The 12,699-nt window shown below is 31.8% G+C and overlaps 1 protein-coding gene across 4 annotated transcripts in view; it reads right to left on the bottom strand.

Annotated features, from left to right (window-relative positions):
• The window catches only part of SLC4A7 (solute carrier family 4 member 7), an 82,723-nt gene that overhangs the window by 27,933 nt on the left and 42,091 nt on the right, over positions 1-12,699 (bottom strand). For all 4 annotated transcript variants that reach the window (XM_037525425.2, XM_037525397.2, XM_037525406.2 and 1 more), the window contains 6 exons: positions 10,146-10,261; positions 8,103-8,260; positions 7,278-7,365; positions 6,074-6,220; positions 2,425-2,531; positions 288-462 (listed from right to left, as the gene is read on the bottom strand). In XM_037525425.2, coding sequence (XP_037381322.1) covers positions 288-462; positions 2,425-2,531; positions 6,074-6,220; positions 7,278-7,365; positions 8,103-8,260; positions 10,146-10,261 — 791 coding nt within the window. The remainder of the gene's footprint in view (positions 1-287; positions 463-2,424; positions 2,532-6,073; positions 6,221-7,277; positions 7,366-8,102; positions 8,261-10,145; positions 10,262-12,699) is intronic.

Genomic DNA, 12,699 nt, shown 5'->3' on the forward strand with positions numbered 1-12,699 from the left:
GACAATACAAGATTTTTACTCAATTTATAAAACCATTCATCCAGCAAGGCAGGATAAATTTTCTTTTTTTTTTTTTTTTCTTTTTACCTCAACTGTGCATCTTCTCCTGTTCAAATGGCTTCCCCAGGTTTTCCATAGCAATTACCTTGGGGGAAGTCTGCTTTGGGACAGGTTAATCATGCTGTGGGTAGACTCTTCAAATAAAAGTATGAATAGTGAGACAAATGCACACAGACACTTGCCTCTGAAGAGCTAAGAGCCTGGCCACTACCAATCTTTGTACTCACTATTCTGCCTTCTGTAGCTTCTCCAAGCAGCCCTCCAAAAGTGATTACAGGAGACATACAGGCACAGTATAGGAAAAGAATCGAGGCCAGGCACTGCAGACTTAATGCATCCTTGAAGTCACTCAAGAAAAAAGGTGTTTTCCTTTTGATGTCAAGTATCAAACCACCAAAAAGCCTAAATAGGTGAGATGAAACTCGTCAAACTGTACACTAGAGGATTCTAGCTAGTTCAAACTAAAACTATGGGCTAATAAAAGGCTGGTGCGTAGTGTTTTTGTCAACAAAAATTAATATCCTATTTAAATCATGGTATAAATCATTTAATCTAATCCACTGATGATAGAGAAAAGTCAGATCTCATTAAATTAAAAAGACATAAACATCTGTATTTTGTGGACTATATACTGAAAAGACTGCAGGCAAATGATTTTATATGAGTAAATAATTTGAACACCTATGTGCAAGGAAATGTACAGTAAAAATAGTATCTAACAACTCATTAATGAAAATGTGATAAACAATTCTGTCAATTATTATCTACATTATAAATCTTAAAGGCAAATGCAAAAATGCCAGGAAGGCAATTTAGAAATCTTAAGTCCCCCAAATACTTTAATATTAATATAGTGTGCTATATTAAAAAATTGATTAACTATTAAAATTAGTACTGTAATCACATAAATATTTCTTGTCCACGTAAAAAGCCTAAAAACTACTTCAGTGTTTTGAATATACTGCATATGTATTCATATTAGTGTGCATGTTAATAAAATTAAGAAGTTTAAATTAGTAAATTTAAATCCTTTATTTGCACAAGAAAGGCTTAATTTTTTAATATGTATATCAGGTTTTTGGATACATCTAACTTGAAAGCATTCTACTAAAATACAAGCACTGAGAGAGGCAGAAACTTTTTCCTGCTATCTCCAGTGTCAATATACTGCCTGAGACATAGCAGGTAGTCTATTAATGCTGGTGACAAATTATTAACTCATAAAAGTTTGTGACTCAGAGAACATATAATCATTCAAATCCCTGCTGGCGAAAATACACCAAAAAAATATTAATCACTTGTTTTCAAATGCTTTGGATAATTAAAACTTTATCATTTTAGCTTTTTTCAAGTTAAAATTGAAATAAATTCTAAAGACATAATGACAAGCAGAAATTGTCCTATAAATAACCTGAAGCAAGGGAATCAACTTGTAACAGTAAAGGTACCACTGATAAGAGAAAATGAAACCATCTGATCAAATCAATAATTTATTACTTAATAGCTTATGCGAGACTCCTGGGAAGCCATGCTATCAACAGGGCCTGTCTTGATATTTCTATGACTAACTCTATCTCAGTTTGAAGTTAATAACAACAGATAGTACTAGCAAAATACCCTTTCACACAGGGACAAAGTCTTATTTTCTATCATTTTTTACAGAGTCAATGAATTAATTGTGAGTTTAAGCTTCGCTAAAGTTTATATTCAATATGTCACTATTTATTCTCTTTAGGCATGTCATCAATCTCCCTAATAGTGTGTCTGTACATATGTCTTGGTTTCTTAAATAAATACTTAAGATCAATATCTTTTAGTTCCATGGAGACCACCAGCGTATAAAACAGCGTCCACATGCTTTTCTACAGTATGGAAACACCGTAACATTTTCTACTTTATCAAAATACATTTTAAGACAATGTTTACAACTGGCAATATTTCTATTCTTTATTCCAAAAATAAAATTCAACAATTTTTCTAATTAGGCAACCATCATTGCAATGGTTTAATCATGTTTGTCTACCTAATTTTATATTATCTCATAACATCAATGCTCATTAAGAGTTTAAACCTATGCACACACATAAAAATCACTGGTTATAATTCCTGTTGCTCCCATAATTCTCTAAATTAATATGAAACATTTCAATAAAATTCCACACCCTCTTCAAGAACCTTCTGTATAATTTTAACACATACTAATTTTCTTTAACATCATATGCCTACACAAAACGCACTTTTTTAAAAATATGAAAATACTATACAAGGTTTGGAAACACTTGCAAAGAATATTTATGTCTTTTTTCAGCAAATCAGTTCTTAGTCCCAAGAAGATAATCACACTGTATCAGTAATTGTACCCACCGTCCAGTCCTTTGTAACTCAGGCCCAGCATGATGAGCAGCCTCTTTAGGAATCTCGCCCGAGCTGGGGGCAGATCCATTGGGAAATACAGGAATCTTTCTCTTTTCCTGCATTTCACAAAAACACATATTCAAAATTCTGTTTTAAGAAAAGCTGAGATGGCATCTCCAATTAGAAGGAACATAAAGATCTCATAATGATTATCTAATCAGCACTTTCATAAAAAATGCTTTCTAAAATAAACTTCCATTTTAAATAAACTGCACTTTAGTATAGAATCTAAAATTTGTCTCTATTAACATTTCAAATTTATGATTGACTTACTGTATTTCATATTCCAATATCAAACATACTATAAAAAATATATAATATACCCTTTCAAATTACTACTCAGCAACTGGAATATAACTACCCAATAAAGCACCATTCTTTATTTTTTAAATATTGCTCATGTTAACTACTGGAAATTATACTTTACATGACATTAAGAAAAAAGTAAAACATCCTTTTTCTTTTACTAAAATACTTCCCTTATGATGTAAGTAGCACAGGAATTGTTTGTCAAACACATTTTCATAAAAACCAATTTTCATTAAATTTTACTACAAATTCAAGAGTACTATTCTCATGTTAAAGACTCTTTCCCCTTTCCTTGAAGAACAAAAAAGCAAACCTAATTTGTTACCTTCAGGTAAGAGGTCACTGAGTCTGAGGGAGAGAGAGAAACAATGGAGAGAAAAGAGGAGAGAAGGAAGGGATTGGAAGTACCTCAGTCAAATGCGCTGGTGGAAGTACAGATTTGTATACTACCTCTATGTTCAGTATTTATAGACTTATCTATCTTCCTGAGATTACCATGTGAAAAGGTCAAAATTAAAACTAACTTACATCTTAGTTCAAAGGGTAAAAAAAAAATTATGGAATTCCTATAAAATTAAAATAATGGCATGCACTACCATACCACAATTCGTGGGATACAGCAAAAGCATCATTCAAGAAAATTAATCACTTACATTTAAAAAAAAAGTGAAAGAAAGAAAATAAATAAATTACAAGTATCTAACTCTGGAAATATTTTAAAGAAAAAGAAAAGGAATATATGACAAGGCAGAAATTAAAATAGAAAACTAAAATTTTACAAAGTGAGAACCGAAATAAAACTTAAAATCTGTTCAATTAGAAAATTACGATAGACCATTAGCTAATACACAACAAAAGATATGAAAGATGGAAATTTCAGAAACTGGGGGCAATTTTATATATATACATACACACACACACTCTCTCACACGAAATTACATGAGACTATACTGAAAAACCCTATGCAAGTAAATTAGAAATAGGAAAATAGGAAATAGGAAAATAAAAATTTCCCAAAACTGACACCAGAAGGTAAAAATATATTGTCAAAGGAAAACAGAATTTAGCAAAACTCCAGAAAGAAAAATTTACACAAACCAGTTTCCAGAGTATAAGCAAGTTGTTGAAGTCTACCACACAAAAGATTCAAGTTAAGAAAATTTACAAAGGAATTTCTTGAAGTTCTTAAAACCGAACTATCACTTAAAAATATTTATATATTTAATTTACTTTATTTAAGAACACAGGAAAAGGAAAACGTACAATTTTTTTTATGAAACAAGTATGATAATTTTATCAAACTGTAGAGACTGCACAAAAATCTATGATGTATGATACAAATAACCAAAATCTAAGAAAACTACTAGCACTTTAAAGTTCAAGCTGGATTTTTCCAGCAATGCAGTGTTTTCATATTAAAAGACCTATTAATAAGATTTACCACAATTGATGAAATTCATATTCGCCACAGATATTTAAAAAAACCTTTGACAAAAGTCAACATCCATTTATATTAAAAATTTCAATAAAACAAGAAATTATGATACTTTCTTGACACAATAAAATGTGTATTTTGGCCCCAATGTTAGTAACTTAATGAAAGAAACACTAGGGATATTATCTATAGCCAGGAACAAATTTAGAAATGCCCATTTAAAGTCAAATAGTACTTACACTATTAGAGATTTCAGTCAATACAAGAAACATACTAGAGGTTAAAAAATTTGGAAGAGGGATAAAATTATCTCTTATTGCAGATGATATGGCTGAAAAACTCCTAAATACAATAAAATTAAGAAAAGTAACAGGATAAAAAAGAAATACACAAGAACAAATAGCTTTCATAGATATAAAAAATAATAACTGGATGATACAATGGAACAAAGACCTCATTTACAATAGAAACAATAAAGTTAAAATATTTCTGAACACTCACCAAGTGTCAATAAGAAGAACTTTATAATGTTTCTTAAGGACACAAAAACTAACTTGAAATAGAAAAATCAATTGGGGAGAAATATACCATGGTCTTGAACAGAAATATTCTCCCTCAGGTCATTAAAAATTTAACTGCCATCACAATTTTTTTTTTTTATTTTTTTGAGAATCAAGTTTTATTTCTGGAAATAGAAAGCTGATTTGAAAGCTTACATAGAAAAATAAATATGCAAAGGTAGTTAAGATGACTCAGTAAAAACAAGAATAAGAGACAGGACAAGAGCAAATCTAGGCTTATATTAAAATACACTAAAAAAGCCTCAGAAATTAAAGTGCAGAATTGGTCCATAATAGACCAATGGCAAAGAAATTCCAGAAATACAACTGTATGTACATGGAAATTTGGGAAATGATACAGTCAGCATTACCAATCAAGGGGAATAATGCTTAGCTTTACTATAAATGGGGAAAAGGCAGGCAGCAATTTAGAAAATAAAATACAGTCGGAAGCATACTCATGTATAACACACTAATGATAAACTCCAAAGGATCAACAAGCTATTTAAATGTTTTTAAAATGTGGTTGAGAGTGGGACAATAAATGAAAAATACTCAGGAACAGTCAACCTCACTAAGTATAGAAATGCAAAAAAAACTCCACCACATTAAAATACCTTATGTAGCAAGATGAAAGATATCAATCAGATTGACAAACACCCAAAAGTTTGACAGCACACTGTGTTGGTGAGGCTCATAATCATTGCAGCAGTCCAACCCAGTAAGGGGGGATTCTGGTAATATCTACTAAAATTAAAAATAAATTCCCTTGTGGTCCAGCAATCCTATTTCTGGGAATCTACTCTACAGATAAATCTTCACAAGACTAAAATGGGATACGAATATATGAGATGGTTTCTTATAGCAAAAGACTGAAAACAACTTGAGCTCCAGAAAAGGAAAAACTATGGTATATCCATCCCAAAGTGGGATATAACAAAACTATGCGAGCAAGAATAAGGACATTTCTGATTTTGTATGATTAAATCTCTAGGATAATTGTATGAAAAAAGGCAAGGTGCAACATTTATGCTATGCTAAATTTTGATATCGAGGAAGAAGTAATTTCATTTCCTTGTACTGAATAAAAACTAAGGATAAACAGAAAACTCTTAGCAATAGTGACCCACAGGAGGTAAGCATAGGGAGAAGACTGTACAGGGGACAGACAAGGTGGGGTTACAACTTCTGAGTGTACCTCTGCTTTATTTTTAATTTTCTGATGTTTTAAATATATAAACTATTCAAAAAAATTTCATTAAAAAGTAACTCAGAGAATTGTGTGAATTCTTACCTGAGAAGGAACACTTTTTGGTGGTTCTATACGTATAGAAGGATCCCACTCTCCTGGAGGTAGGACAGTTACTTGATCTAAAAACTCATCAATTCCAGATAAGAGATCATTTCTGTCCTTTGCTTTATAAGCTACATCATGAAAAATCTAAAGGAAAAAAAATTGAGTAAAAGGATTTTAAAGTTGAAAGAAAATTCTACATACAGTAAATCACTTTAGATATCAAGATTAAATCTTATCCCAGGCAGGTCTCCACCCCACCCTAAGTAAAAACTAGAAAAAAAACACCCCACTATTAGCATTATCAGATGAATTAACAGGTAACAAACAAAATTTTGAGATGTATTATGACAGAATAACTTAAATATGTGGTTAGATCAGGAAGCACCTATTAAAAACAATGGAAGAGTTTAAACTTAAACATAAATATATGAAAGCATGTCACTGATAATCTGAATGAAGGAAATGATATATTCAAGTCTGTATGTTTTGGGCCGTAAAGAGGAAAATACTATAAAATACCAACCCATAAAGTCCACTTAGTCACCAAAGAAACAAAGGTAGCAGAATTTAAGCCAGCAAAGAGGCAATAAAGATAGAAAACAGGTGGCATATTAAATACATAATTAAGATTAAAGACATAATAAATAGCTAAACTCACCAGAATCTGGTTTACTAACTGGTTGAGACAGGATAGAGAAAGGAGGTCAGGTCCAATGCGGGAGGGTTTCAGAGACCTTAGGAGGAACACATGGCAGAGATGTCTAGCAAGCACCTGACTATAAAATTCTCTCCCAAAGAGAGACAAAGGTCCTGATCAACACAGGCCATGGTCAAAGATAAGGTCTCCAAATGGAAGAGAGAAATTACAGAGGAGAAAAATGGAATAAAGGAAAAAGGACAAAGTCCTGATGAAAATCGTAAGGAATGATATTCTGAAATCCAGGATGGAGAAAATTTCAAAAAGGTGGTCCATAATTTCAAATGCACACGGGAGGGAGAAGGTGAGCCCCAAAAGTACCCACTGATCCAGAGAGAAAGGTCTTGAAGACCTTACCAAAGGCAAACAGTTCAAGACTGAATATAAGATAAAATAGTACAGACAAGGATAAACTTTTAAGTTCCACTATGACAGGATATCTATAATTTAGTATATATTATATGCTTCACAATACGCTTTCACTTCAATGGGTATTTTAATTACCTCATCAGTCATGAGAGTGGCTATTGATCTTCCAATTTCATGGTATTGTGGTGCCTTGCCTGCTGGACCCAACAGTAGAAACAAAAACCTAAGGAAACGTTAAGGTATGCAGATTTAAGAACAAATAATACATATACATAAATCTAGGCAATCACAAAGAAATCATTCGAAAGACAGAAATAACATTCAGACATCTTTTAAATGCCACCACAATCACTAAAATAAAATAGCAACTATAATAAAACTAAAATAGATCACAAAACTAAAATAAGGCATTAACTTTCTTCCACATTGTTACTTCACAGCTTCCTGAGGGTAAAAAAGCAATTAAGGAATTGAGTGTTTTAAAGTTTCCATCTTCTTATTTTGAACTTAAACTATTTTATCCAGTCTGTTTAGACCAAAAAAAAAAGTAAATTAGTACATAAAGTATATCCCAATCTTATTAAGAACCTAAAAGAAAGGTTTACCTAAGAAAATAGTTAAAATGTACAAAAAGTGGCAGAGCAAGATTTTAATTCCATTCTCTAGTGCCTGCACAGAACGTTTTATGTGTAAAATGATGAAAAAATTTTTAAACCAAAGTTCTTAAGATACCAAATATCTTACAAAGTTGTAACTAAAATTTATTTTTTAAAAGAATGCTTTCCTTTTCTTTTTTTTAGGCCCTGGGAGAAAGATAACCCTTTTATGCTCTAATATTCAAAGCACTTAGTATAATAATATTAACAATCAAAATGAACTTTTATTACTTGAAGCAATATACTCCTTCAACGTTTTTAGGTTTTAGACATGCTAGAAAATGTCCCCTGGAACTAACTCTACCTTGTCGGAACAGGGACCTCAGTCAATCCTGAGAGGAGCACAGCCGGGGCCAGTCTCACAAATGCAATTATAGGTCTTTCCAGAAAGTCTACTTCTCCCACCAGAACATTGGATGCCTCGGCTCCCGAAGGAATTTTTCTCATGAAATTCATGTCAACCTGTTGATAAGTAAATAAAAATTAAAAAGAGTTTATAGTCCTTTATAAGAATACTTAGAGAGAAATAAAGAAAAGAGGTTTTTGAAACTATTTACCAATCAAAACTTGTGATCTAATGGATGTGTAAATGCCAAAATTCTCACAAATATAAAGAATGGAGTAGACAAATACAAAAAAGCAAGCAAAACACATCTATCAAACTCCTATTATAACTCTCATAATCTTAACTACTTTAGAGATCTAAATTATCAGACATATAAACTAGAGAAAGTTTTTCAATGAATATAAGCACTATTCATTAGAAAGTATTAAGGACAAATATATAGTTCACAAACAATGGTTCATGAAATTATACACAGTGCTGTAAAACTTTCATTTCATGATTATTATTTAATCTTTGAAAAGAATTAATCCCTTTACATTTTACATATTTTTATAAGAACTCGGGAATTCCCCAGTATATTCATTAAGTGGAAAAAATTTCATTTATATTTAAAACTATATAGCCATTATTGGTATAGACATAGGATAATGCTATGTAATCAAATTAAGTTCACTGTGTATAATTACAAAGAAAAGGTTACAAACATAATATCAAAGTATGAGAACTTCTTCATTTATATGCAGTTTCACACAAGTCACTAAACAACCACTTACAGGGCTAACTATTAAAAGTAAAACCAGCACTTACAGCGGGCCTCTTGAGTCCCACACCCAGTGTGCCACAACTACAGTGCCAGGAGGCAGACTCCTGCCCAACAGGAGACAAGGAAGTGTACACAAGGATAGGCCAAATAAAAAAAAGTAAAACTGTGACAGAGGAACAAAAATAAACGGCATCTGCCATGGCTAGAGGAAATCTATAATGTAAATTAACTTATTTAACAAAAATAAATTGTAATTTAGTTACTGAATGCTTTTCACTATCTGAAATAATAGGATCATCAGTAAAAATATAATGAAGAATTTAGTAGATTTAAAAATACAACAGGCTTTCTGTACAATTGCGGCAACTAATATAAGGTTCTATATGGTATGAAGTTCAGCAAGGCTACAATGTAAATCATCATTTAAACTCCTTTTCTGCAAAATGTGACTTACAGATTTTGAATCATAAAATAAAAGACTTAAGAAAAAATGAATCTTACTTGAAATAATCACATTTGATAAAAATCTTACATTAGATGCAAAAATATTATAGTAAGTACCTGCAAGCAAATTAATACCATAAAAAAATTACAATGGCCACACAGAATAATTATTCAGAAGTAGTATTCATAAACAACATTTTAACTTGATTTACAATTTGAATTTGTAGCTTTTTGTCCTGTTCTATAAAAATGCTTTTTCTATTTCATTTACTCATCTACCGAAATAAATCATACTTAAGATGGGAGAGTTGTTTTCAAATCCATGCCTTTACCTACCCATGGGAAAGACAGACATGTTTCCCAGTGACATTCCATAAAGTACTGAAACCATAAGACAGTAATTCTGGAATCGCATTACAGCTGAGAAAAGGCTGAATCACTAATGCTGTAACATCATTCCCAGAATTAATCTTTCTACTGTGGTAGCTCCAGAACAAATGACTATAATTCAAAAGGTACTGAAGTTTCATGATATCTATGGGTAGGTATAGATGGAAATACCATTATTATTCACACAGTCTTATCAGAATGTCTAAGAACAGGAAGATGTAAATTTATTCAAGTCATGTGAGGTTAACAGTCACTTACAATTTCTGACCTTAAATTAACATCACATGCAAGTTTACAAGCCCCAATCTAGTAAAAACTTATTACCATCAAAGTTAATAAGGCCACACTGCTAACAAAAATTTCTCAATAAGATAATGAAAATTCATAGTTAATGATAGAATTACCTTGCTGAAGTCAACAGTACTGTTTTCTCTGCTTCCTCCACTTCCATTACCTTTAACTTCTCCACCTTTATTATTGTCCAAGTTTCCAGGTGCAGACTGCGGAGAGGCTAAAATACCTGTATTTAAGAACAAAATCCCAAATTAGTAAGGAGAAAATTCATTTTGTAGCCTGACTCTGCTCATACCCTGAAAGTGACAGTTTTATTAAAAGCAAATGTGGAAGGTCTAAAACAAAACAAACAAAAAGGTGGCAGGTGTTAGTACCATACTAGCAAGACTAGAATAAAATTATAAGCAATAATGACGTTACTGAAACATCTGAAATGATGTAACTGGAATTTACAAAAACAGTGGCCTTTTGCAAAAAGAGAAAAAGTGTGTGGGTGAAGAACCACAGAAGATGGAACACCTGAGTCTGATTACCACTACAAATACTTAGGGAAAACAATTTTACTATTTGTGATATACATGTGAACTACAGAACTTAATGATCCTAGCTACACTTAGCATGCTTATTAATATGACAAGATAACATTTCCAATAAACCCTAAGTGTAACGCAGAAAATGTAGGGACTACATCAACTAAACTGTCTTCAAAAATCATAATGGTTTCAAGATTTTTCATGTACCTTGGGTAGTATGTATGTGCTGCCTACTGTCTTTATTCCTAAGAGATACAGTACAACTCTGAACTAAAATAGGGATGTTTTTACAATATATACAAAGTAAAGGTTTTATAACGAAACAGATCTGTACTGAAGTAAGCACTCTTTGCCTTTTTGTAGCTTAAGTGATTTAAGTAACTCACCTAATCTCTGTGATTCAGAGAAACATAAAATTGGTTTTTTTGGATTATAAATGATAGATACCAGCCAAGCATTAGTATACTCATTTCAAGTAACATTCAGCAGGAACACTGCACAATAAAATAACCTACAAACACCCTATAGCATAAGACTAATCATTACCACTGTGAATTGTGCAAAAAGTTCAAATTAGTTCAAGAACACAATACAAATTTCTACCATTCAATGTATCTCCTTTTTTTTTCTTTTCAAAACACCTAAGATTTTCTAGTTCAAGAATAAATTACCCAAAACACTGGGTATCACCAAAGAAAAAGATACCAGACTGAGTAACAACAGATTATACTCTCAATGTAACTGCACTCACAGCATCTAGTGACCCACAGAAATTCAATTCAATTCTGTTTGTAGTTAGAGCCTGTAAACTTGGAAGTTAATACCAGCAATTAAGTTCCAAAACTTTAAGCATGTCACATATACTTGATATGAGTCTAAGGGAGTTTAACATTTGTCTAGAATATAACATAATTCAACTATCAACTAAAACTAACTCATTTGGGTTTACTGTGTTAAACTCAGTGACAGAAGACCTGTTCAGAACCTGAGTTAGGATGTTACTGTAACTTAAAAATCTCAGTATTTAAAACATTTACAATCTATTTAGCCACATGGCTCATTCTCTTGAAAAGTTAAACAATTCTGAAATAAAAGCCGTTTCCTAAAATTAACTTATTTTTACCACTTTAGTTTAACAGAGAAAAGTTACTCATATTCCTGTTCTTTGACCTCTGTCCCCAACTCCCATTAACAGAATTCACTCTTTATTAAATACATGCCCATAAAAAAACCAAAAAACAAAAAACAAATGAACCAGTATGTTTCAGTGGCTTTCATCAACTCCCACACAGGAAAATGAAGAGTTTCACTAAGGCCCTAGCAGCAACTGCATCTGAGTATCAATACACTAAAACATACTCAATCTTTAGATGTATAATCAAAAGAATACAATTTCCCACAACAGTCCCAACCACACATTTTGAGAGGAGATTGGAGTGAGGAGAAGGCTGTGGGAAAAGTAAGGTCAGAGTAGTAATGGAAAGAAGAGATAATGTGGACTCAAATACTGACAAAGCTAGAAGTTGTGACCTGAAGTCACTGGGTTAACGTGATTATCTGAACCTGTTAAAACGTACATACCTCCTACATGTCAAGTGTTTTACACTATTGCCTTCTCTATGTAAACCTTCCCAATCTCAACTAAGTTGAAAGTTGCACTTTTAATCAGTAAAGGAAGTCTCCTGCTACCATAATTTTTAGTGCTCAGACTTAAATGAGCAAATCACTAAAAATTAAACTATTATTGGCACAGCTAACTCTGAAGAACCGTATTTCTCTGCTTAAAAGGCAAACTAAAGTATGAGTTTTTTACAGATTAAAAAAAAATCAATACGGTCATTTAAAAAATCATACTCTGACACATCTATTATTTTGCTCTTACTTATTCCCCTCGGATACAATAACAGCTCTAAGTAGAGAAAGATAAATAAAAGATTATCAGAGTTTTGTTTCATAAACAGATAATACTATATAGCTGTCTCCATTACTATTCTTCAGTGATTACATACTTCATAGAGAAGTCTTCTAAAACATTACTGATTTTTTTTTTGTTTGTTTTTAGAAATTCCCTACATTCCCTTCATTCTAATTTCTTTTCTTCGTAAAGGCTGACATATCACACAACACACTT

Source organism: Talpa occidentalis, unplaced genomic scaffold (assembly GCF_014898055.3).
Source record: "Talpa occidentalis isolate TD23 unplaced genomic scaffold, MPIMG_talOcc4v2.1 talOcc4.10, whole genome shotgun sequence".
In the NCBI taxonomy this organism is placed as follows: Eukaryota; Metazoa; Chordata; class Mammalia; order Eulipotyphla; family Talpidae; genus Talpa; species Talpa occidentalis.